Consider the following 27,034-nt stretch of genomic DNA (forward strand, 5'->3'; position numbering starts at 1 on the left):
GGTAGGTAGAAGCCATAGTATCCTTAGCAGACACACACAGTATGTAGTAGAGTAAAACCAGAGCAGGCAGTGTTTAGAGGCAGTTTGTTGACATGAACAGTGAGTTTACTGAAAAACACTACATACAGTCATTAAGTTGTTGAGAGCTTGGATGGTCAGGAACAACATTTCTAGAGTTCAGAAAAATATTGGCTGTGGGAAATCAAAAAAACAAGCAATATGAAGGTGACAATGTGGTAAAGAGAACCATCCATTGCAAGACTAAGAGTTTGCTAATTGTGTTTGACAGTGTTTCACAAACCTACAAGCACTCATTCTTTAGTCAGCTCCCCCTCCATCACACACACTGCCCAACAGTACAGCTCTTGCCAAATAGTGACTCGGGAGAAACAATAGAGTATTACCGGCTTTGAGGCTTAGCTGGCCTGTGATAGGGGTTGAGTTTGGCCTATAACAGACTTGCCTAAAGTGCTTTTCTATTGGGTCCTACTATAAACTCAAGGGGGAAAGCTCAACATCCGTTATCTACCATGGTAGAGTTTGAGAGATTAAGAAAGGCTTGAATGAAGGTGTTTTCAGACCTAAGACCATGGTGCACACTGAGGTCTAGACGCGCTTGACACAGTGGGTGCTGAAATGTGGACTGAATGGATGATCAGAGTAATGCGCCCACCAAATGCTGTTCAAATAAGTTTGCAGTGACTAGAAGAATTCACTACATTCGGGATTTTTCATTTACAAAAGGAGGTAAGAGGAGGGCTTTTTTTTTTTCCATTTCTGTTAACTTTGGGAAAGGGAACCAAGGTAGAGTATGTGAAATGTATCTAATTCTTATTTCTTTTTCCTGCAAAGATGCAATTATATAGCATTTTCCCTCTGATTTGTCAGGTGGCTTCACAAATTGTGAGATAGCTGTATTTTCCTTCTTGATCTAGCAGTTTTGGGGGAGGTCTCATCCATTCATTGGTCTATGCATATTTCCAGCATATTTATGCTTTGAAAAATTCCCTTCTAGCAGTTCCAGTTTGGCATGTAAGGAGGAACCAGAAGCAGAGGATCAGAATTCTGGGTGTACGGATGTTTGGGGATGGAAAAACTAAAGGACAGTGCTTTTAAACAGACTGAAAATAAAGGTTGGGGTAGGGACAGGCACTGACTGTCAAAGCGTTTCCACACAGGAGTTGGGGCTGTGAACAAGATGAGCTAATAGTAAAGGTCAGTAGAACAAGGTGCTTACGAGGCCAACTGAGTTGAGCAATCAAGTTCATGGCTGTTAAGCAGTAGGAAAGAGAAAATCAGATCCAGCCTAGCTTGGCCTTGAGTGAATTGTGTTGTTGAGGAGCAGTCATGGGAAATACCCAGCACCAAGGCAACAGATAGGGTTCCTAAAGTGATAATAGCCCTTAAGAACATTTCTAAGCCCTTTAATGAGAACAGCATGCCAGATAGAGCTTCCAGAGCAAAGCACATTTAGCCTGGGTCCTTTGCAGGAGTACGGGGAGGAAGGGGTGGGTGAGGATTTGAAGGAGGCTGGTGATCAGAGTACCTGGTAGATTTATAGTCATGATGATTCACCCAGGAAAGGACTTTAATTGCAATTCAGGAGAAATAATGATGTGCAAACCAAGTAGAAAGGGAAAACCAACATGAGATTGACTCTTAAAGCACATTTCTAGCGTCTGCCAAGAAGCAAAGTGGTAGAGGAGCATTCGAGTGGGATTACAGGTGAGAGAAGATGTTGAATATTTCAGGACAAGCAAGAGAAGCAAAGACTAGACAGAAGTTAAGAAATGAGAGGAAAGGAAGCAACAGTGATCTAAACGGAAAGACTGCTGGGCTGGGAGTCAGAAGACCTGGATTCTGGGTCTCCATTTACTAACTATATGAACTTCGGGAATGATAAATCTACTTAGCCTCACACAGCCTCAGTTTCTTCATTCATAGTATGAATATTAGTAATAATCTACCTCACAGCTAGTGTGAATAAGATAATTGAAATGAAAATGCTTTGTAAACCATATAGCTCTAATGAAAGTATTAATGATGAGAAGAGTTGAGAAGCTAGAAGAAGGAAAAGAACAGAGAAGAAGATTACTTATATAGGATAAATAAGAAAAAAACAATAGGTACACCTTTAGCTTCATTAAAAATCACTCAGGAAACATCTGAGTTTTTTGTTTGTGATTTTTTCCTTTTTTTTAAGAAAAAAAGCCGTCATGCATATTACTTGGTTAAGAGTTAGATGCAATGCCTACTGGATCCAAGAGGAAAGTGGAATGGAAGTAGCTCGCTTCTACTACAAACTCTGTCATCAACCAGCCATGTGACTGGGAAAACCTCATAATTATTCAGGCCTATTTTCCTAACTATAAAGTAAGAAAAATCTACATACTGTCCTATATTTTGGAGGGATTATGTGGGAAATTACCAATGATAAGGGCCTTGAATTTATTGAAATCAGACTCTCGAATATGTGAACAAGGACTTGTTTCGAGCACTTAACGAAGGGTAGGAGAAATGAAAAAATGAGTTTTTCATGTAAGGCCCAAAGCCAATGAAGTATGATCTTTCCCCATAAATTCCCCAAGATCTGAGGGACATGTCATTCATCAAATCTCAGTCATTTTCATCTCAAAATCTGTAAAGTATCTTTCCCCCTTCTCATCACTAAGTGCTAAAGGACATCAGACTTGGACCAATTACTCAATTAAAATGAAATGAGATTTTGACTAAAATTTTTCCAGTGTTCATTGGCTCTCCAAAAATCTAGAAGGAAACTCCAGACATTGTGGATTCACAGGTGAAATATTTGGAAGCCACCTAGCGCATCCCTCCCCTATCACTTCACACATTTGCTCATCATCCATCTCAGACGAATGAGCATGTTTCTTAAATTTCATTCCTAGATGCATTCTTCTGGAGGATGTTTCAGATTCACAAATCCTTTCATTAAGGAAATTCTTCAAGCCTACTTCATGTTTTTCTCTGCCTTCCCAGCCAATTTCTCGTTACCAGAATCAGAGTTAACCTCAGCCACGCAATCCACCCCAATCTGTGCTTGTGAAAGGGACATGGCCATGCCAATCTCAATGTCAAGTTTTCTAAAACAAAATTATCCATCTTCGGAAGTTTAACCTGGGCAGCACCTAAGGCTTATATCTGCTCTAGTTTACACTCTGAAGTCAGTTGAGCCCTGTCTGAGTCTCAGTTGCCTCCTGTAACATGAGTAATAATACTGATCCACAAAAATTTTGAGAGGAAGAACTTAGGAATTTCAGTTCCAGTGCCTGCAGGAAAATAATGCTTCCCAGCTATCTTAGGTGGTGTGTTCGCTTGAGGGAGGGGAGTGGGGTGACGGGAGCATACATACCTTACCCCAGTAGGATCATGAACGTGTATGACTTAAGAGCCAGTTAAATTGCTCAGTCCTTCCCAAGTCTGCCGTGCATGGCTTCTTGAAGGACAGACTAACCCAGGCCTTGGAGTCCTAAGAGGATCTAGCCCTGGAGCACCAAGCTCCAGAGGACATTTTAGTCCATGCTCAATGCACTTTTTATTACTGGAGAACTTAGAAAAGCATGTGTTGTTCTAGTGCTGTAGTCAAGTGGGCCAAGAACTTGGGAAAACTGACTTCAAAAAATCCCACTTCATGAAACTTGCTTTAACCCACATTGCTCACTCCTGCTTCCTTCCATTAAGACATCCATTCACTTGCAGTAATGGAGAATGAGCCAGTTCCAGCCAGTAAGGGGCAGAGGGATGTGCCCACCTGCAGCACTTGTTCAAAGTCATTTGGAACACGGAAGAAGTCCAGTTGGCATGGGAGATGAAAGCTAGGACAGGGTGAGGTTGAGTCTAGAAATGTTGGCGCCTCAGTTCTGGCAAAGTCTTATGGTGTATAGAGGTCTGATGGAGTTAGGAAGTCAGGTCAGTGGATGTATGATGAATGAATTGAAGGATGGATGCATGAAGTGAAGCGATGTGGCCCTAGGGCACCCTCCTGATGCTGTAGACATCACTGAACCTGGGATATCCAGTCCGTCAGTGTTCAGGCCACCTACCAATGATAAAACAAACCACTTAGAATTTCCAGCCCAGCCAAAGACTCTGACCAAATCCACGATCCTTACAAAGGAGAAAGTGGGAGAATTACTATGCCTTTGTCACTATGGGTAAGGAGTTCAAATTGCCCCAACACTCAAGCCAAAGCAAGTCACCTTCTGAAGGGCTTGACATCACACAGAGCTTTGTCACTTGGGCATCAACTTAAAGAAGTAGCCTGAGGGTGGGGAATTAGGTAGGGTAGAAATTAATCTAGGGACTAAATTTAAAGTTATGTGGTTGTGGGTGACAAAGTCACTTGTACCACCTGCCATCCTTATCCACCTTTCCTTCCCCTTCCCTGTACATCACCTCACGTCACAGCCCTTCTATTCCTCTACTGGCACCACGGAGTTCTCTTTGTTCTCTGACGGGATGGCAAGGTAGTCAGACCTGTAGGAGGACAAACGGGAAGAGAATCAGTTCTGTTGTACCCAGAAGTGGAAACAAGAAAAAAGAAGGAACAAGGGCAAGCAACAAGGATGTCCACAGAACAGCTCTGCATTTCTGTCTGGCTGTTTCCCAAGAGAAAGCCAGACTGGCCCTTTCAGTGGACTAGAATAATAGGGGTTGGGGTTCTGTTTGTTTGTTTGTTTCTTTGACTTCCACCAGCAGTCTTGTCCTCATTTCTCCACATTCTTCTCAGGACTTAGTATTGTTAGATTAAAATGTTGGCCAAACTGATAGGTATGGAATTATGTTTTATAGTTTCTTTAATTTTCATTTCCCTGATTACTTGTGAAGTTGAGCATCTTTTCATAAGTTTATAGGCTATTTGGGTTTCTACTTCTGTAATTTGTTCATTTGATTTGCTATTTTTTTCTTCTCAGGTATTTGTCTTTTTTTCATTGACGTGTCTTGAAAATATCTTCTCTCAGTCTATTGTTTGTCTCTAAACTTTATGGATTCTTATAATGAAAAATTATTTTTACATATATAGTATAATCACAATTATTTTTCTTTTTTGCTTTGTGCCTTTTGTATTTGAAGAAATTCTCTCTATTCCAAGGTAATAAAGATATTCTTTTACATTCCCTTAATAGCATTTTCAAGTTCTGCATTTTACCCTGTCTGTAAATCAACTCACAGTTTATTTTTGGTTAAAGTGAGGGATGGAGAATCTAATTATATTTTTTTCTATATGGATAAGGAATTGTCCCCAGACCACTTATTGGATAGTTCATTCTTCCTTCGATGACTGTACTGCCATCTCTGCCAATATTGTTTTTTTTATGTACATATTAAAGTATTTGAGGGCTCTCTGTTTTGTTCTGTTTGTCCGTGTTGTATGCCTATGTCAGTATCACAAACTCTTTACTCTGATAGCACTATAAGAAATTTTCATAATTTGATAGAAGTCCTACCAGCCACCTCCCCCAAACTTAACTGTTCTTTCTTTGAAATCGGCAAACTATGGTCCATGGGCTAAGAGGGGTTGTTAGTTGTTTAAAGAGTTGCAAGCAAAGAAACAAAAGCAAACAGTATGAGACAGAGACCGTGTGTGGTCTGCAAAGCCTAAAATATTTACTATCTGGCTGTCTCTTGGTTTAAACTAATTTTGGCCTTCCATGTGACTTTTAAGATCAGCTTGTCAAGTTCCTTAAACAATCCAATATGTATTTGATTGGAATTTAAATTTCAAGATTAATTTGGGAAAGAACTGCCATGTTTGTAACAGTGAGATTTTATTCTCTTACGTCTTTCAGTGAAGTTTAGTAATTTTTCTCCTTAAAGGTCTTGCACATTTTTACCAAATTTATTCCCACATACTGGAGAGTATTGGTCGCTCTTATAATTGAATTTTTTTAATCCTTTAGATATTTAAATCCTTTTCTAAATTTTTGTGGCTGGAATATAAGTGACTTTTATATTTTGATTTGTATCAGCAAACTTGTGGAATATTCTTACTAGTTCTAATAGTTTGCCTATAGATTCCCTTAGATTCTCTAGGTAGGTAATCATAACGGGTATGAATAATGATAATTTAGTTTATTTCCAATTGTTACTCTTTTTTCTTTGTATTTACTTAGTACATGACCTAGGAGCTCCAATATAATTTTGAATAGAAACAGGGAGAGAGGTAGTACCCTTGACATGTTTCTAATGTTATACGCAATTCTTCTAAAGTTGCAATCCATAGATGATATTTGTTGTAGGTTATCTTAGTAGCTGCCATTTGCCAGTTTAAAGAAGAGTCTTTCCTTTCCTTAGCCACTGTATCTCTGAATAGTGTTTATTCTCCATTTTCTCTGTTCTACTCTAATGGATTTTCTCATTTTTTTCCTTCATGTTTCTTTGTGATACGTCATCTTTTTATATCTCTGTTATTCATTCTGTGTACCTTCCTTACATTTATCTTGTGGTTACCAGTGTCTGGTGAACCAATTCATTGAGTTTTAAATTTTACTGACTGTATTTTTTTCTTATCCTTTCCTTTTTTTTTTTTTTTTTTGAAGTCGGGGAGCACTTCTTGCCAGACCACGGAATCCAGGGCTTTACTGAGAAAACCCACAAACAAAACTCAGTAAAGCCCAGGCTGCTTAGAGGTCTGGTCTCCATTTTTTTCTATTTCTTCCCCACACTAAACTCTTACCGATCACCTACTATGTGCTATCACTGTGGAGACACAGATCGATGAGACACCAACCTCTCAATCACTGGAGAATTTAGGTGTAAATAAAGATTTATCTTTAACTTTTTATTTATTTATTTAAGTGTGTTTTTCCAGGACCTATCAGTTCCAAGTCAAGTAGTTGTTTCCATCTAGTTGTGGAGGGTGCAGCTCACAGAGGTCCATGTGGGGATCGAACTGGCAACTTTGTTGTTAACAGCACTGCACTCTAACTTACTGAGCTAACAGGCCATCCCAGAATAAAGATTTTTTTAAAGGGGGTCCCCTGAAGTGATTCAAGCAAAATGAGTGCTTCTTTTTTTAAAAGGCTGGGAATTCCAGGCAGCTTAGTAGGTGAGAGCAAATAGAGAAGTAGAAAAGAGGTTCCAGGGCTGGGTGTGATTTGGAGAGGGAAGGTAGAGAAAAGCCAGGTTGGAAAGGTTTCATGTGCTAATGAGTCATCACCATCAATCAATGTCCAGGAAAAGTTGCCTCTTTAAATCCCCTGGAGGGGGCCAGATAAAGGAAGCCACAAGAACCTAACCTGGAGATGGACTCTGCCTCAATTTACAGTGACCGTGGCAATGTCACTTGCCCTCATTTAACTGCAATTTCTTCTTCTCCTTCTTCTCCTCCTCCTCTTTTTGGCCAGTATTTGATGTTGTCACTATTTTTTATTTATTTATTTTTATTCCTATACCCCCACCCTTTGCAACCATCAACTTGTTCTCTATACCTATAGGTCCGTTTCTGGTTTTTTGTTTGTTTGTTTATTCATCTGTCTGTTTAGAATTTTTATTTCTTCCTTGTTCAGTCTTGGAAGGTTATATATTTCTAGAAATTTATCCTTTTCTTCTAGATTGTCGAATTTGTTGGCATATAATTGTTCTTAGTATTCTGTCACAATTCTTTGTGGTGTTGGTTGTAATATCTCTTTGATTTATGAGTTTATGAGTACTCTCTTCTTTTCTTGATGAGTTTGGCTAAAGGTTTGTTGATTTTCTTTATCTTTCCAAAGATCCAGCTCTTGCTTTTATTGCTCTTTTCTATTGTTTTTTAAAATTTGTATTTCATTTATTTCTGTTCTGATCTTAACTACTTCCTCCTGTTTATTTTGGGTTCTGTTTGTTCTTCTTTTTTCTAGTTCTTTTAGGTGTAGTGTTAGACGCTTATTTGGAATTTTTCTTCTTTATTGAGTTAAGCCTGTATAGCTATGAATTTTCCTGTCAGAACTGCTTTTGCTGCATCCCAGAAATTTTGAAAAGTTGTGTTTTCATTTGTTTCAAGACAGTTTTTTATTTTCTCTTTAATTTCCTCTTTGATCCATTGTTTGTTTAGTAGCATGTTATTCAGTCTCCTCCTATTCATGGGGTTTTGTTTTGTTTGTTTGTTTGTTTCAGTTTCTTCCTGTAGTTGACTTCTAGTTTCATATTATGTGGCGGGGAAAAATGCTCGATATGATTTCCATATTCTTGAATTTATTGAGGCTTGTTTTGTGGACTGATATATGATCTATGCTGGCAAATATCCCATGTGCACTTGAGAAAATTGTGTCTTCTATAGTTTTTGGATGAAAGGTTCTAAAAATCTCTATTAAGATAATTATCTAATGTGACATTTAAGGCCATTTCTGTTTTAATTTTCTGTTTGGATGATCTATCCATTGATGTGAGTGGGGTATTAAAATCCCCTATTATTATATTACTGTGGATTTCTCCCTTTATGGTATTAATAATTGTTTTATATATTTAGGTGTTCCTATGTCCTATGTTGGGTGTGTAGATATTTAAAATTGCATATCCTCTTCTTGAATTGACCCCTTTATAATTATGTAATGTCCTTCTTGTTTTACATCTTTTAGTTTTAAAGTCTATTTTGTCTATATGAATATTGCTTCTTCAGCTTTCTTTTCATTTCTATTTGCATGGAATGTCTTTTTCCATCCCTTCATTTTCAGTCTGTATGTGTCTTTTGATTTGAAAGACAGCATGTAGATGGGTCATGTTTTTCAATCCATTCACCCAACCTATGTCTTTTTATTGGAGCAGTTAATCCATTTACCAGATGTTTAAAGTAACTGTGGATAAGTATGTACTTATTGCCATTTTGTTCATTGTTTTTATAGTTTTCCTCTGTTCTTTTCTTCTTCTCTTGCTCTCTTCCTTGTGTTCTGCTGATTTTCTTTAGCATTTTGTTGGAGTTTCTTTGTCTTCATTCTTTGTATATCTTTTAGGTTTTGGGTTTGTAGTTACCATGAGGTTTATGTATATCATTCTGTATCTATAGCAGTCCATTTTAAGCTGATAGGCATTTCAGTTGGAACATATTATATAAGGACTGCATTTTCACTCCCCTCTCCATGCTTTATGTTATTGATGTCATGTTTTAGATCTTTTGTGTTATGTATCTCCTAACTATTTATTGTTGTTTGAGTTGAGTTTGATACTTTTTTCTCTTGACCTTACTTGCATCTTTCTAAATGTCTAATTTGCTGTATTTATTAAACATTTGTCTTTACCTGTGAAATTTTTCCTTTCATATATATATATATATATATATATATATATATATATATATATATGAGATTTTATTGGGGAAGGGGAACAGGACTTTATTGGAGAACAGTGTATATTTGCAGGACTTTTTTTTTCCAAGTCAAGTTGTTGTCCTTCAATCTTAGTTGTGGAGGGCGCAGCTCAGCTCCAGGTCCAGTTGCCGTTGCTAGTTGCAGGGGGCACAGCCCACCATCCCTTGAGGGACTCGAGGAAGTGAACTGGCAACCTTATGGTTGAGAGCCCGCGCTCCAACCAACTGAGCCATCAGGGAGGCAGCTCAGCTCAAGGTGCCATGTTCAATCTTAGTTGCAGGGGGCGCTGCCCACCATCCCTTGCAGGACTCGAGGAGTTGAACTGGCAACCTTGTGGTTGAGAGCCCAGTGGCCCATGTGGGAATCGAACTGGCAGCCTTTGGAATTAGGAGCACGGAGCTCCAACCGCCTGAGCCGCCGACCGGCTCCTCATATTTTTCTTATTTCTGGTTATGGCCTTTCTTTTTCTGCTTAAAAAAGACGCTTTTACATTTCTTGTAAAGTTGATTTAATGGTGATGACCTCCTTTAGTTTTTGCCGATCCGGGAAACTTTCTCTCTCCTTCAATTCTAAATGCTAGCCTTGCAAGGTGAATTATATTCTAAGTCACAGGGTCCTTTCTTTCAAAGATGTCCTGCCACTTCCTCCTGGCCTGTAAAGTTGCTCCTGAGAAATCCTATAATAGTCTTATGGGTGTTTCCTTTATATGTAACTTGCTGTTTCCCTCTTGCTTCATTCAAGATTTCCTTTTTATCTTTAACTTTTGCCATTTTAATTACAATGCCTTGGTGTGGGTATCTGGGTTCATCTTATTTGGAACTCTCTCTGCTTCATGGACCTGGATGTCTGTTTGTTTCCCAGGTTAGGAAAGTTTCCAGCCATTAATTCATTAAATAGTGTTTCTGTTCCTTTCTTTCTTTCTTTTCCTTCTGTGATTCCTATAATGTGAATGTTTGAGTGCTTGATGTTATCCCAGAAGTTCTTTAAACTATCCTTATTTTTTTTTAATCTTTTCTTTTTGCAATTCCAGTTGGTTGATTTCCACTAGTCTTCCAGGTCTCTGACCCGTTTTTCTGTATTAGATAATCTGCTGTTGATGCCTTCTAAAGTATTTTTCATTTCAGTTATTGTATTCTTCAGCTCTGCTTGGTTCATTATTATAGTTTCTAACTTTTTGTTGAAGTTCTTCCTAAATTCTTCTATTCTACTCTCAATTTAGTGAGCATTTTTATGACCATTTCTTTGAATTCTTTATCAGGCAAATCACTTATCACTGTTTCCTTAAGGTTTCTTTCTAGGAATTTTTCTTACTCCTTCATTTGAGATTTATTCTTCTGTCTTTTCATTTTATTTGACTTCCTATGTATCTTTATATGAATTAGACAAAATAGCTATCTCTCCAAGTCTTGAAAAAGTGGCATTATGTAGAAACGACCTCTGTGTAGGGTATGTATGCCAGGAGATCTTGGCAAGCCATTGCAAGCCAAGAGGATGCTTAAAGTGTCTGGGGCACTGGCCTACCAAGCCAGAGTGGCTCTGGGAGGGGAGGCCAGGTGCATGTAGTCATATCATGTTGATCCTACTTGCTTCCTTTGTTTGGAGCCAAAATGGGATCACATGATATGTCCAAAAATGCACTGCACAGCCTTGCAGATACACCAGAGCACCCGGATAGAGCCCCTGACCACCCTATAGAGATGTAAGGGGACATAAACAGTGATGTTCACAGGCACCTCTAACCCCAGAGAATTCCTGTAGTCCCTGCCGAGCTCCCGTGGGTCCCCAGCCTTCTCTATACAGTCTCTCTCTTGTTTGTTTTACAGAAAGTGGTCTTATGCAGAAGCAACCTCTTTCTAGGCTTTCTGTGGTAGGTGGTTTTTGGAAACCAGCTGGAGCCAGGCAGGGCTTATGCAGCCTGAGGTATCAGGTTGCTGGGCTGGAGTGTGTCCCCAAAGGGACACACTCCAGGCCATATGCTTGTGGTGAGGCCCTATTGCTCCTGCTTGCTCCCTTTGTCCAGAGGCAAAGGGGTTGTCCTGGCTGGAAATGCTGCGGTGATCTTGTAGGCAGGCCAAAGCCTCTCCCAGCACAGCAATTCTTTCTATCCTCATATCTAGTCAGTTGTAATTTTTTTCTTCCCTAAGATCATAGATACTATGCAAATTATGCTTTTTTTATCAAACATTTCTAGGTAGTAATAGCCTAGGTTTTATAGGTTCTTATCTCAACAATATTGCTAGTTTTATAAATCTGTAAGGGTTCTTTTTCTAGCTTTCGTCTCCCCCAAATTACAGGCCAGCATGGTCTCTTAAACCCTCAGGCCCCATCATTACTCACATGTGCTCACCCCTCAGTGACTAGGGCCTTGGTAAAAATGGCCGAGGTATAGTCCAGACATTGGAGAATGAGCGCCCCTACTCTGGGTATTTAATCGCTGCCAAGCTCCAAGGGAAGAACATGTTGCCTGGAGCTAATAAAGGACGGTGCCCAGGTTGCCTGATGCGCTCCATGGTGTACAGCAAACAGCTGTGACAGAAAAAGCACGGACAGTAGAAATGGAGAACCTAAATGTCAGCTTCCCCTTTTATTATCTGTGTGGCCTCAGCAAGCCACTTAATTTCTGTGAGCCTGTTCCAGCATCTATAAAATGGTCATAATAATGCTAATTGCATGGGATTGTGGTGGCAGCTGATGGGCTTTATGTTAGTGGTCAACAGTATAGGCCAAGAGTTAGTCGGCTTGAGTTGAAACCTTGCTTTCCCTATTATAATGGCCTTAGGCATACTCTCCTAGGCTCAGTTTTCTAATCTGTAAAATGGATATACTGATGCAGACACCTCAAAGGTTGTTGTGAGGGAAATGGAGGATTGTATAAATTGCTTAGCTCCGGATGTGTGAGAACAAGTACTTTGACGATGTTAGCTATCATTATTTTGGCATTGTTGGACTTACGCATTTTCTTGGGCTGCCTCTTCGGCCTTTGAGACCTTCCTGTAGCAATATATCATCTCAATGAGCAGCCACAAGGTGAGGAAGACCAGGAGGATGTACATCATGATTTCTGAGACCACAGAGGTGAAGTCCTCTCCAGCTGCAAGGGGGAGAAAGATGCTCAGTATGTGCATGTCCAACAAACCCAGGGCTGTCACTGGGGTTAGAGTTACAGGAGGCCTATTTTTAAGTATGGCTTAAACAAGCATTGGGCCTAAAGGAACTCAGGGAGGTATCAAAATAATTTAGTATCCGCTGACTGTCTTGTCTGTCAGCTTTCTCAGTAACTTGGAGACAGGGATGAGGGAGAATGATGGGTCGTAGAAGAAGTAGTAGAGCAGTGGAAGGAATCCTGGAGTTAAGTGAGATATAGATATATACACATATATACATATATACACACACGCACACACATATACATATAAATATAGCTATATATAGTGCGGTCCCAATTTTGCTACTTACTGGTGTGTGAATAGTCATTTCCCTTATTTGAGACTCAGTTTCTTAATTTGCAAAGTGAGGGTTAATAATTTACACCATTATATTACCTAACGTACTTAAGAATATCTTGTGAGATATAAAAGTCTACACAGATATAAGAAACATGTCTTAGTTCAACCTTCTATGTCCTCTGAGCTTAGGGTGGCAGAGGGTGGTATCTCTAGGGAGTGAGCATTGGAAAACGTGTACAGGGCCAGCGCAGTGAGCCCACCCAGTGATATGTGTATGTTCTCTACAAGTCTGGATTAGGAACGGGCTTTCCCAGCTCATAAACCCAAACAGAAATGAGTATTGAAGGATTCCATGTATTAACCAGGCTGTCCTCAGAGTTCTACTTCTGAAACACAGATCTGAGCCTACCATTTCCCTGTTTAAAACCTTTCAGTGTTTCATACTGACCCCAGAACAATGCCGAGTCTCTATGAATAATACGGCAAAGCCATGTGCAATCCACCCTTTCTCACTTCATTTCCATTTGATTGACCAGCAGAACTTCTTATACACATCAGTTTTTTGGAATCTGCGGACATTTCTTCTTCCTCTTCCCTCTTCCTAGATTATATCTCACACCCCACTTCTACCTCTGTCCCAACATTCCCTCCTGTTTCAGTCTCCTGTTCATTCTTCTAGACTCCACTGAAGCCCGCTCCTTTGTAAAACCTTCCTCAACTTCTCGTACAGAGTTATTCATATTCTTCTCCATGCACTTTTTTCATCCATCCATGATAACACTTCTCAGGTTGTATTGTGATGTGTTTATGTCTCTTGTCTACTGACTGTGCACTTACTGAGGACGTATCTTATTTATTTTTGAATGATCAGCCTGTTGTCTAATTCTAGAATATATGAAGTACTCCATAAGTATTTGTTGAATGGATGAATATAAATAAATATTGATCTTGTTTCGTGACCAAATAAGAATGAGAATTAAAACTTTATTCATGGCAAATGTGGGAAGGAATGTTGCAGCTGCCTCTTTCTTTGCCAGCTCCCACCAGCAAATTAGACTCATGGTCCTTGGTTATTAATAGGGCCCAAGTGACACTCCAGGCCTTGCTCATTAAAAGCATAGCATGGCCAGCCGTGACCTTTAACTCAGAGAAGCAGTCTAAGGGCTCTAGGATCATCCAGGTTTCTTAACTGGAACTGGAGAGATCATAGACACAGCCTGAGGTACAGGAGAATGCCGTGCATATCAAATGTCTTCTCATGGGCTTGCTATGGCTGATTGGTGACATGCTCAGCTTAAAGCACGCTCTTTCTTTTTAAATGTAGTCACTCGGAAGTAATACCACAGGAAGCTGTCCTCAGTATTTTTAGTCACCTCTAGGTGAAGGGGCCTCAGATTTCTGTCTTAGAGCCAGGAGGTGGGAGCTTAAACCACGGTAAGTCCAGCTTAAACAGAGAGAGCCAGGGAGACTCCCGGGGACCACAGGAAGGAAGAAGTGGTGGGGTGTGTCTTGGTAGACTATTTAGCTTTGAACAATGTGAGAGCAGGGAGCATCTGGAGGTGCGTGGAGGGCTGCCAAGGGATCACAGAGGGGGAAAGAAAGAGAAAAAGTGGCAGGGAATAGGATGGTGGGAGAAGGAAAAGAAGCAGTGGAAATAGAGCTAGTCTGATAAGCGAAAGATCGGGATGGTAGTCCTGCTTCAGGTGGTAATTTGCTTCATATCTCCAGGAAAGCCCCGTACTCTTCCAGGGCTCTGTTCTCCCAGCCACAAAATAAGAGGCGTCAGAGCTGCACCCTCCAATCAGCTGAGGAACATTTAAACTTCTATATCCCAGACTGCACCCCAATCTACTGAACTTGCACCTGTAAGAGTCGTACAGAAACATTTATACTGAAGGAAAGCCCCTCAGGTGAATCTGATGCCTGCTCTTTGTTCAGAAGCCCTGGATTAAACGGGAGCCAAGATTATTTCCTTCCCTGACATCCTGAGAAGCACTGTGGCTCTAACAAATTTACTTGCCTTCTGTTTTACCCTAGCCTCGCTCTGGTGCCTGGCAGGCAGACTGACTCAACTTTGCCATACTTTCTACTGGCTAGGCGAGGGTCTCCGGAGGCAAAAGCCTGAGACAGCAGGAGGAGGTGGAGACAAGAGGCACCTTCCTGGTGTCTGGCAGTCACTCTCAGTTCCTAAGAGTGAACAGTAGAGGGCGCCAGGCTCCCTTCCCCCACGGAGGACCAGTGTGTAAACAGAAGAGGAAAACGGAACTTCTGAATAGAAAAATACCTAAGAGAGCTTCCAGTCCAGCCCCTTCATTTTACACAGGAGGAGATAGGCTCAGAGAGGGGAAGTGGCTCATCAAATCTAGATTCAAGTGGTCTGAGAGTCATTCTGCACTTTCAGAATGGACCTACCTTCTGTTTCAGTCATGTTGTTTAAATCATGACATCTCTTACTCTGTTATTTGCTCTCAAGTTAGTTTCATAAATTTTATCACAAAACATGATAAAAAATAAACTTGTGTCCTGGAAGCCAGGATTCCAAGGACGCTTTCTAGGAAGAGGCCTATCTTAAATTTGACCTCTTCTTTCTTTCATGCCCCATACATTTTGCCTGTTCACCATCATGCATCTTGGTGCAACAGTAAATGCTAAGAATGTGCTGGAAGTAGACAGTTTGAGAAGACTAAGTAAAACGGAATCCTCATTTAGCCTGGGTGAGAAAATACACAGGGAGATGCGTATATCACTCTCCTGATATGTGAAGGCACATTTGCATGGGGCTAGGAGCCACAGTTCCCTGAGTCCGTTGAAAGCAGAACAAGCACAGTGTATGAAAACACTCTTAAGTTCACGCTCAAATCTCTGGATTTGATTGCAACAGAAACGCTTGAGTCAGGTTGCTGAAAGGAATTCCCACCCTAACAAGGAACTATCTGTGGGAAATCTGAAGATTTTAAATTAAACATTTCCCCTTCTCCCAATTGAAATGAGGTTATGTAATAAGAGATGCCACAAATGGGAAAGGGGAACTTTTTTAGGTTGAGGAAGCCAGGTTTATCTCTGTTTAGTGTACTTCATAGTGAATTCCCCAATGAATGCAGCTTTTTCCCATGTTTCTTTCTACTAGGTTGTTTCATATAACTAGAAGTTATCCTGCTTAGTGGTCAACTCAAAGCAGACATCTTTTTTGTGTGTTTTTTTAACACCCTGGGTCCCTTCTGGTTGGGCTCTCTTCAGTATCTCCTGAGTCCATTCTCTTGTTCATACTAGTTACTCTCTTGCCTAATTTTATAACACTTTTCCCCCCACCTCTCTTGGCCATTTATGTTTGTGTTCTATTCCCTATCTTAATCCATTTTTACCACTTAGCTTTGATCTCTAGTAGATATTGATGGTTCTGCTTCCCCCTTTCCCTTATATCATAAGCATATTAGTCTACATACTTGTTCATTGCTAAATATGTAGGACCATGGTGATGGTTATGTGAACAGTAGATCAAGGTCATGACTAACTCTATAAAACGTGGATATGGACACGCATGTGGACAGGGGTTGCTTATGTGATTATTATGGAGGAAGACAAAACTGTCAAACTTTGGTTTAGAGCAATTGTTCTCGAAGTGTGGTCCCCAGAAGCATCAGCACCTCTTGGCAATTTGCTAGCCATGTAAATTCCCAGCTTCCACCTATGGAATCGGAAAGGCTATGTTTTAAGAAAACTTGCAGGAGGTTTTGAGGCTTGCTGAAGTTTCAGCACCAGTGATTTAGAGGTATGTATGACTTACAGACAGGGGAATAGATTTCTCTGAGCCCACTGAGTCAGGGCTTCAACACAGGCCAGAGAAGAAAGTGTAGCTGATTTGGAAACTTCAGGCTTCCTGGAGGTTGTCCTCCTTCTCTAGGAATGAGAGTCAAGGGACCAGAAAGGGGTCATTCTATTATCATCTTCAAGTCTTTCTGCTTTGAGCTAAGACACAGAGAGGCAAGCAAGTTGGGCAATTTGCAGGAAGCTAGCCACTAAAGGAAGACAAGTCAATGATGACATTTTTAGATATCACCACTCCAAAATACATGGGTTTTGCACTCTACAAGGATCTCACTTGTGTGAAAACAAACTGTTCTCCCTCCCTCAAGTGCCCCAGTCTCACCCTCCTCGGTGACTCGAAGGGGGATTAGCCGTGTGGTCTTCACAAAGGGGCGATGTGCCTCAAATTCAAACTCCCGGGACACGTTGCAGGTATAGAGGCCGGAATCATTCAGGGTGACATTGAGCACAGTGATGGACACATCCTGCAAGTCCTTGCTTCCATTCCACTGCAGGCGTCCCTGGAAGGGGCTCTCCACCTCCTGGTGACCGTTCCGATACTCATAGATCTGCAGGTAGAGAAGCAGAGGGTAGGGCCACAGAGAAGATAGGGTAGGAGAGCCGAGATGGGGAAAGGACAGAGAAAGGGAACATAGCTGTGCAAACACAGGGAGGAAAGGAGACAATGTTACAAGAGCTCCAGAATGTGGGGGTGGGAGGAGGAGTCTCAGAGGAAGGAGTGGGGAGAGCAAAGGCAGGGAAACATGAGCAAAGGCAAACAGGTATCAGGATATATGAATACAGCAAGGAAGAGAGCAAAGGAAGGTGAGTGAAGCATACAACAGACCAGGAGGGAGACACTGAGAGAAAGAAAGGAAATAGAATAAAAGAAAGTGTAAGATACGCCATGGGGGCAGCCAGTGAGAGCACAAGGTGTAGAGACCGAGAGAGGCAGTCTCATTTGTCATGAAAACATCAGAAAGCCCTGGCCTCAAACTTGACACTGTGAGCTGGTCCACACTGAAGGATGTGGGCAGTCTGGGCCAGGCCACAGGAGGGGGAGCCAGGATGCTACAATGTCACAGCTGAACAGAGAACTACCAACTGATACGAATACATTAGGTCTTTTGCTTTGGGCTGTATTATAATGGCAATCTGGTCTCTCAAAGTCTTTTCTCAAACACTTCCATCTTCTGACACACGTTTTTCCTTTTTTTTTTTCTGTACAGCTGTGCTATCTCTTCTAGTCTCTACTTTCCCCTTGTGGCTATTTACATTAACATTTGAATTACTAGAAATTAAATTAAGTTTACAGTTCATTTATGTAGTTGCACTGGCCACATTGCAAGTGTTTAACAGCCACATGTGGCTAATGGCAACTGTATAGGATAAAACAAATATGGAACATTTCCATTTTTACAAAGTTTCTATTAGCATTACTCTGTATTTCCAGCACAATTTTTAAAGTTTCTTTTCCCCCTTCTGAGCCTCCTTCCCCTCACTTTGCGCAAGCCGGGAAGCAGATTGGGCAGCTGACACATGACCAGGTCTGAGTCCCAAAGGGGTCTTTGCATTTGGCTAAGACATCAAGGCTCCTGAAATCTGGAAACTGGCCTCAGTCATGGTCAATCCTGAGCTGGGAAGTCTACTGGTCCCACTTCTGTCCCCTGATTGGAGCAAACCTACATCAGAATGGTACATACAGCCTAGAGTTAGAAATGAGTTCAACTTTAGGAAAGCTAGACAAAGGAGCAAGTGAATCTCAATTTCACCCTGCTGTTGTCTCCATTAAAAGTCTTGTGGAGGAGAAACTTGACTCCAGGAATGTGAGAGGTCATGCAGTAAAAAAGGGCTTTGTATCTGCTGTCAGACAACCTGTTTCAAATCTAAGCTCTCTTACTACCTTAACTTCTTTGAGTCCCAGTTGCCTCTCTAGCAAACACTTATATAATCCTTCCTATATTCTAGAACTATTCTAGATGAATTAAAAATTAAAGCTCATGACTCCTGCTAACAACTCTATGATGTAGGTATGGTTCACATCACCATTTTAGAGATGAGTAAACTGAGTCACTGAGAGTTTAAGTAATTTGTCCAAGGACACACAGACCTAATACGCTGTGGAGTTAAGAATCAAACCCAGACATCCTGTCTCCAGAGACAGGGAAAGTGTGAATAATGGCAATCCCCAAGGTAGCATTCAAAGTATATAACAACCATTTTGGCACTGGCACCAATCAATGAAAACTCACATTGGCCACGGCACAGGAGGCCTCCCCTGCTCTGTCAGGCACCATCATTCAGTTTCTAGATCATGGAGAGGGTTCTTAATGGGGGGGATGGTGGTGGGGCCACTCGGGAAGTTTGGCCCAGCAAGTATCCACTATAGAACTATTTAAATATTTTACCCACTGATGTGGCTGTACTGGGTGTGCCAGTTGAATATCAGCCTTTGTCATCCCTGTCATTCTTATTTCACTGGGATTGTGAGAGTTAAATGAGCTAACCTATGTTATCTTATATAATGATGCTTAGTGTTATTTCAATTTTTCTACTAATTTAATCCATCCAATAGGATGGTACAGAAGATTAAATGAAAATATGTGCAAAGTGCCTAGTCAGGTGGCTAGCACACAGTAGGCTTTAAACACTATTTTCTCTCTCTGCCTTCCTCTGCTTGTAACCAGGAATGCTTGCAGCTGGCCAAGTGCCCTTCCTTTCACAGAGGGTGAGATAAACTAAGTCTGTCAGTTATCTGCTGAGTTGCTGTCAGTGCTTTGAAGAGAAAGAGCCACTGCTTGTCAGATCATCATCCTCCAGACTCTCAGGAGCCAGGCATACAACACAGAGGCCAGCAAAAAAGAAAAAGGCCAGAGTCAGCAGTCAGACATACAAGGAAATCTTTACCGCCCTCGGGCCTGTAGAACCATTCCACCACCGTGGAGGCCTCCACCTCCTCCCTCTTCATGCAGGAGATGCAGCGCAGCTTCATGGGGTTGCCCTGAACAGCCTCTGTCTCCGAGGGCACTTCCACACACACAGGGAAGCAGACACTGACTGGAGAGAGGCCGGGGGACAGGGAAGGAACAGAAGGTGTTCGGAAGGGGTACCAGGAGAGAGGCATTGGAGAACAGGGAGAAAAGGAGAAGAGACACAGAAGGAAGGATCATAAGACAAATTTTAAAACAGAATGTATATGTATATATACCTTTACCTGCACTCCCCAAGTATACATGCTCACAACAGGCAAGGAGTGGGAACTAGGAGGCATGGTCACCCAGAAGTGATTGTACGCCATCACAGAAACAGGGGGGATGTGGTGCAACACATATCTGAGCCCTGCCCCAAAGACATCGAGTCTGGGTGGGAGACAGGGCATGCATGCATCCATCCATAGACCATCCATGCACCCCTTCATTCAACCATCATCACCGAAATCTACTCTATGCCATGCTTGATTCTAGGCTGAGACACAAAGGTGAACGAAACACTAACCATGTCCTAAAGACATTTATAGTCTAGCAGGGAACACATATTCCTAAGCTTCATTAAACCAGTCCACCGGGAGTGACATACTAGTAACCACTCTGTTCCCAGAGGAGGGGCAATTATTCCTGGTTGGGCTGGGGAAAGAGGAAGAGAAGGATGGTGAGACGTGAGGTAGAAAAGTAGACAGGACCCATGTTGTAAAGACCTCTGTGTGTCCTTCACACTATGAGGGGTCAAATGTTTTAAAGCCATGGAGAGATGTAATTATACCTGTGTTTTAAGAAAAATGTAGGTAATTCTGATGCATGGTTGCAGAGCGGGCAGCAATGAGGAAAACGGTGAGCTGACCACTAGGCTGGAGCAGTGCTTTACACAGAGAAGTAGACAGAAATAAATTTAAAAATCTAGAAAGAAGTCAAACAGGGACACATTGCATGGCACATGGAGGTCTACACTTATACTTCCTGCCCTCTAGAAACTCATGGCCCATTAAAACAGGCAAGTACATCAGACTACAAATTTAGAATGGCTGCCAACAAAGCAAGTGCAAATGTGCGCCTCATGAACAGATGTCCAATGTGCAGAACGAGGGAGAAACAGTTCCTCTGCACTGTTCAGAATAAATATAGACCATTATGATCAGCTCACGGTGTCAAGTTTTACAAAAGGAAGTTGTTCAGTGAATGCGTGCCCAGAGGAGAACAAGATGGAGAAGGTCTGGGGTCAAAGTCTGGCGAGGAACAAATGGGAGGACCAGGGATGCTTAGCTTGGACACAGAACTTATCTGTCTTCAAATATTTGAAGGCTGGCCTGTGGAAGAGAAAATAGACTCTGTTCAAAAGTTCTAAGAAGTTAAGTTTAGCTCAATTAAGGAAAAAAGAATTTTCTGGTGCTGAAGCTGTTCAAGTAAGCAAAAACTATGTGGTAATAGAGTTTACACTTCATTGCATGATAGATTCAAAAGTGAGGTGACCACCAAGGATTCATGTATCAGAACCCATTTTCAGAATATGATGAGTTAGAGTCTTGATTATAGGCATGGTTATTTTAAAAAAAAAAGAAAGGAAAAAGGAGGTGTGGTCTATGCAAAAGTTTGGGAGTGGATAGCGATGCAGAGAGTGTGTACTCATATTTAATGAGATGTGGTAAAGAGGAATTAGTTCAATTATGATGACTTCAAAAGCCGAATAGGAAAATTTACCAAGGAATGTACAGTCACAATTATAGAGACAGGATGAAGATGGTATTTAGCAATTAAAAGCCTGGGTTTGATCTACTATTTAACCTCTCTGAGACACATTTATTCACCAACAAAATGCTGAAAATAATATCTATCTAATAGGTTATCATGAAAATTCTATGGAATATGTTATACAAATATCACTTGTTAATGTTATTTTAAAATACCATTAATTTGTTCACTATTCAGCATATATACTGAGTGCTTACTGTGTGCCAGGCACTGAGAATACAACAGGGCACAACACAGAAACCATCTCTACTCTCATGGAGCTGACATTCCATTGGAAAGAAAGAGAAAATAAGCAACATTAAATTGTAATGAGTGCTATGAGAAAAAATAAAACAGAGTAAAGGAGATAGAGAGTGCATGGGATTGTCAGATACAGCCTCACTGAGGAGGGGACAGCCAGCAAGCACTGAAGGACAGAAATGAGGGAGCAAGTTACATGAGTATCTGTGTGAAGGTGTGCCAAACAGAGGAAACAGCAACTCAAGGGTCCTAGCGTGGGAGTGTGTCTGCTGAAAGCAAAGAGCACAGAAAGTATAGGGAACAAAGTAAGACTAAAGGAGACAACGTAGGAGACAGAAGCCAGGGCCAGATCACAGCGGTTCTGTAGGCCATGATTAGAACTTCGGCTCTTGCTTCCAGTGACATGGGGAGCCCTGGAGGGCTCTGAGTGGAAGGATGACATGATCTGATTTACATAAAATCACACGGTCTGGCTGCTATGTTGAGAATAAACTGAGGAGATGAGGAAGGACAAGAGTGGAAGCAAAACAATCAGTTAAGAGGATGGTACAGTGATCAGACTGTGAAATGTTCAATGGTTTTGCTTAGATGAAGGTAGTAGCAGAGCTGTTGTGGTTTGAAAAGGAATAATTTGCTAGATTAACACCCTTGACTAGGTGAGAGGTGATGTGCTCTAGTGAGCAAGTAGATGAGTTGATCTTAAACAGGAGCACTGTTAGTTCATTTATAGTTAAAGGAGGGAGGGCAGAATATATGGGTCAGGATGGTGGATATAGCATGACCGCCTCTCTTTTTCCTGAATTACCCCTGAGATAATAACAATCCCACGTATCATCAGAGAGCAAGCCCCACTGATTCCCTTCTCCTGGCCAAAGTCCAGTTTCAAGGCATAGGAACTCTGTTTGCTTGAGAGGGGAAGTCTATTATCTCTCTACCCCATGTACAGCACTGCCTGTCTTTCTGTGCAATCCTTTACATAGCCAAAAAAAGGCTATACATATGGTAGGTGTTCAACCCATATTGCTGACTATAAATAATAAACTCCTGGAATAATCTTGGACAAATCATTTGACCTTTGGTCTCCGCTTTAATTTCCATAATAATAATGAAGAAACTTTTGAGAATGTAGAATGTATTACTGATGATTATGCTTAGCTAAGAAATAGCATTAATCTATTATGAGGTGGATAGTAATGTATATTAAACTAACTCCTCTAATAACCCCCAATTTTTCTCTTCTTTGGGCATTGCTATATTGCTCCTCATGAGCTTGCTCTAGAATGTTCTCCTTTGCACTGAGATAATAAAGGCTTTGATTAGAATGTAAATACTTTCCAAAAGGGGTAATAAATGAAGTTATTTGTAGATATTAATATCCTGTAATGACTGTCAGATTAGCCAGTCACTTAGCAGAACCTTGGAAGAATAGGATGCAGGATGGGCTACTGGGGGAAAGAGGGAAACATTCCCCAGCAGTGGACATCTGGGAGAGTGGACGTGGAAAGGAAGGGCAAAGATGGCACCAAGAGCTAAAGGATGGTGAGGCCCTAGAAAAGACAATGGCATGAGGGAGGGGAGGAAGAGTGGCTCAGAAAAAAGATGAGAGGATGGATGTCCACCGGGTAAGCCTACACAGCAGCATGTGTTCATAAGAAGTCCTAGAACAAGCACTGGAAAACTCAAATCAGGAGATAAGAGTTCTGTAGCAAGTCATTTCCCCTCCCTGAGTTCATTTACCCTTCTCTAAACTAGAAATAATACTACTTCTCCTGACTACCCCATAAGATTGATATGGAGACCAAAGAAGTAATGGATTGAAAATTGCTTTGTAAACTATAAAACACCAGTCAAGTGTAGGGATTATTATTATTAGTAGTAGTAGTATTGTTATTTGCATTGTTAAAGGAAATAGGGAACTGTTTCAATATATACAGAAAAAATTCTTAGGAAAAGACTGTTTGTGTTCATATTTGCATCATGTGAAAAATCAACTTGGGAAGGGAGAGTGGATCTAAACTAAGTGCTTTCCAATACTGAAATTACAAGCAAATAAAATGAAATTGCATTTGTGAAGCGATGCCCTTTCTCTTACATTTAATGACCAGGTTTCCTGAACCATCCCTCTTTCCCTTCTGCATCTTTCCAGTTTTGTGAAACAATGTTCAGGTTACAGATAAGCTGAATAAGCAAAGATGGGTGAAACGTGCACATTTCTTCAAAAGGCTTTTTTTGGGGGGAGTGAGAGTAGAGGGGGATGGGCACTCTGCCAATTTTAGCAATATTCTGTAACTATTTCCCTACCACGCAGCTGTGGAGCTGAAAGGGATATTAGACAGCATCTGCACCAACTTCCAAACTTTACATAAGAGGAACCAGATGCTCTAAAGGTTGTTACATAGCAAGCTAGTGGCAGAGCTAAGACTCCAATCCAAGCTTTGTAAAACCTAGTCAAATGTCCTTGGTCTATAGTATGCTTTACCCATCCACTGGAATTCAGGCAGGAACCCTAAAAATTTAGATTAGGGTTTGGAAAGAAAAGCTTTACAAAATCTCACTCAACCCTTCTCTACAACTTCATCTCCCGTGCTTTACCCATGTTCTTTCTTATCCAGCCAGACTATCCTTTCCTAGGCCTCATATCCCTAGTCTTGGTCTCCCCTGAGAAAATCCCAGCCTTAAATCTTCAAGGAGGGTGAGATCGCTGGCAACCTATTATGTGTGCTTCATCTCCAGGTCTATTCTACTCTACTGGGGATGGATGGCAGTGAGCCTACTCTGGAGACTGGCATTACTCTCCCTCCTCATTCTTCCCAGACTCTCATCATGCATTTTGTTCAATAGGAAGCTTGGCTCTGCTTCTGTGGTCTTATGCAAAACACAGATAATGCTGGCAGTCAGAGTTAGTCCTGGAGGTGATACAAGGCAAAGAGACAATTCCTATCAGGATAACTGGCACTGCACAGGAAGAATGAGTTTCATGTCAACCTTGGGGGCATAATTCCACATGTCTAATTTCAATAAGGCAGGTGGGCACAATCACTTCTAATTATCCTGGTTATTGATTTTTAGCATGGGGGAAGGTAACTAAGATGACATAAAAGCAACATATCAACGGAAAAGTACCTGTTTTTTCCCTGAGGATCTAATCAGAGATGCCAAGGCAGAGATACCCAGAACTACACAACTACCTACACACACACAGACACACATGCACACCCCACTACATCCTCACCAATCCATTCAGATGCCCATACTAAGAGTCTCAGACACACACTAGTGCACACATTCAGACACTGAGGCACACATCGACATACAGTAAAGCATTCTTTCAATAACATATTCAGATATTATTACACACATGCAGGCACCCCACTCCAAGTCTATCCCTGACACCACTATGTTTTTCGCCTTACTGTTTCAAATGCAAGACTTCCTTATTGAAGAGATAAGGTCACCTCAGTCTCAAAGCAGAAAATCAAGAGTCTATTCATCTTTTGAGGCAAAAACCCAGCTCCCCAAATACAAAAGTGCCACGTTCATGGAAAAAAAAACGATGCAATTCTCAGGTGCCAATTTTGCTAACACATAGCAGCAAATGACTGAAGCCTGTTTTCCTCCCATCCCTTATTAAAATTAAATAGATGGATCAACAACTAAAGTATTTCCACTCTCAAAATACAGGCATCCATCTTATTTTAATATATAGAGATTAATGTGAATACCCAGTAAGGTCTCCAATTCGCTCCTCATTGAGAAACGTAACTGCACCGAGATTATTTATAATGACTGCATTCCCTTTTATCAAAGTGAAAAGATACTATGGAATAATCAGGAAGGAGGAGTGGAAGAACCACCAAGGCAGGTTCAGAAATAAAGCAGCAGGGGCTGGGGGGTTTCCAGTCTCAAAACCCCAGTTTTCATGGAACTCTTGTGAATTTCCACGTCTGGCAGACATCACAGATGGAAGCCAACCAGGGCTCCTTTTTGTCACCAGCGACATCAATAAGTGTCATTGTTAGCATTATTACTGTTGTCTGCGTCTTGCATGGCAGGGTGCTGGTACTTACCCCAGAAAATGAGCACGAGGGAAGCCAGGGGAAACAATCTGTCGAAGGCGGGCATCTTCTTCGGCAGGGCAGCTTCCGGGGTTAAACAGGAGATTCCCTCGGTCAAGAACTGCGCCCTCTCAGATACTTTCGAGGAAACCCTTTGGGACAAACTGCCCCAAGGGGGCGATTTTCTGGCTGAAAGAAGGGCCAAGCTCCGGTGACGGGAGGCTCTGTGGGACTTTTGAGCGGGGCTTGGGTTTCCGCTCGAAGCTACCCTTAGAAGACCGCCTCAGTCCGAGGCAGCGGATCGGCAGCGCCGCGCGCTCTCCCAGGAGCTCGTTGCTGGGATCCGGCTCAGCACCACGGACAGTGCCTTCCCCGCCCACCCCGGAACTTCAAATTCCAGCTGCTCTGCTGCTTTCCTGGTTGGCACCTCAGTGAAAAACAGCTCAGAAGGGAGCAGCGTGGCTGGTTTTAGGCAGCTGGGCTGTCGGAGGGGTCCATGTTGATCCACCTCTCACTCCCTTAGGAACAGCTAAGCTCCGACCAGGATCCACCAAGACTCGGGAGCTCCGGTTTCATCCACCCTGGCCGGCTTCTCTAGCTGGACCTGCCCAAACACCGAAGCCACCGGAGCCGTCTGAGCTACAAAATTTGTGCCATGTCGGTGCCGTCCACACCCGCCCTCGGCTCCCCGGGGAATCTTGGAAGGGCCGGGAAGGAGGCGGAAGCTCCTGTTTGGCCGGCGATCTGAGGGATGGGGTGGAAGGGAATGGAGGGTGGCCTCTTCCCGGGAGCGCGCCCCTGGATCGTGCCGGGGCCCGACCCTGGGTGGCGGGTGACCAACTGCTCCCCTTCAAGTCCCCCTTACAGTGTGTGCTCAGTCAGCCTTGACATGCGCAGGCGGCTCTCCTCCTCCACCGCCACCAAAGACCCACCCCCTGGTGCACACACTCCCCACCCCCAAGCTGGCGTGCCCCTCCCAGGGCAGAACCCAGAGCCGGTAGGGGGCGGAGCTCAGAGCCGCCCGTTTACCTCCAGCCCCCTCGATCTCTTGGCTCGTAGGCCGTCTTCAGGTCTCTCTTTCACATCTCCACACCTCTCCCCAGCACGGGCACCTCCTCCCACCAATTCACACCCTTCACGCAACTCCACTGCTGCTCGTGCACAGACATGTTGGCCTGTGGCTCCGGTAAGGGGAGGGCCAAATCTCTTCCAGGCAATGATGTCATATGCAGTGTACACTGCACTTGGCTCCAGGCTTCTCTCCCCCACCCCACCCCACCCCATCCCCTCCTTGTTCTCACAGTCTATCCTTTGTCTAGCCTTGATTAATTGGTTCCGGGCACACAGAATGCAGCAAGATAACCCCTGCTTAGAAGTGAGGTAGGGTGAGACGCACCTGTTCCCCTGTTTCACCTCACCTAGTGAAATGATCCAAATGTCAGCTTAAG

The 27,034-nt window shown here is 42.2% G+C and overlaps 1 protein-coding gene across 3 annotated transcripts; it reads right to left on the reverse strand.

Moving 5' to 3' along the window:
* Window positions 1–72: 72 nt before the first annotated feature.
* SCN3B (sodium voltage-gated channel beta subunit 3) lies at window positions 73–26,770 on the reverse strand. 3 transcript variants are annotated; one of them, XM_074321168.2, is made up of 7 exons: window positions 26,616–26,770; window positions 25,599–25,750; window positions 19,443–19,606; window positions 16,893–17,118; window positions 12,252–12,390; window positions 4,414–4,494; window positions 73–4,057 (listed from the first exon to the last, which is right to left on the reverse strand). In XM_074321168.2, exons 2-6 carry the CDS (start codon window positions 25,651–25,653, stop codon window positions 4,431–4,433), a joined length of 648 nt encoding a protein of 215 aa, XP_074177269.1. In that variant the 5' UTR covers window positions 25,654–25,750; window positions 26,616–26,770; the 3' UTR covers window positions 73–4,057; window positions 4,414–4,430. The 3 variants fall into 3 exon arrangements, with proteins under 3 accessions (XP_074177269.1, XP_019570177.1, XP_074177268.1); XM_019714618.3 differs by having other exon boundaries at window positions 25,599–26,190; XM_074321167.2 differs by lacking the exon at window positions 26,616–26,770 and having other exon boundaries at window positions 25,599–26,445.
* Window positions 26,771–27,034: the final 264 nt, after the last annotated feature.

The sequence above is a fragment of the Rhinolophus sinicus genome, chromosome 9 (genome assembly GCF_057876585.1).
Source record: "Rhinolophus sinicus isolate RSI-liver-muscle chromosome 9, RSI-T2T, whole genome shotgun sequence".
Lineage (NCBI taxonomy): Eukaryota > Metazoa > Chordata > Mammalia > Chiroptera > Rhinolophidae > Rhinolophus > Rhinolophus sinicus.

Coding starts and splice junctions, on each gene's coding strand:
- SCN3B (XM_074321168.2), bottom strand. CDS start 25,653: ATGCCCGCCTTCGACAGATTGTTTCCCCTGGCTTCCCTCGTGCTCATT. Junction 17,119..19,442: donor AGGGCGGTAAAGATTTCCTT/GTATGTCTGACT, acceptor CTCTACCTGCAG/ATCTATGAGTATCGGAACGG. Junction 4,495..12,251: donor GAGGCAGCCCAAGAAAATGC/GTAAGTCCAACA, acceptor GTCCTCCTACAG/GTCTGACTACCTTGCCATCC.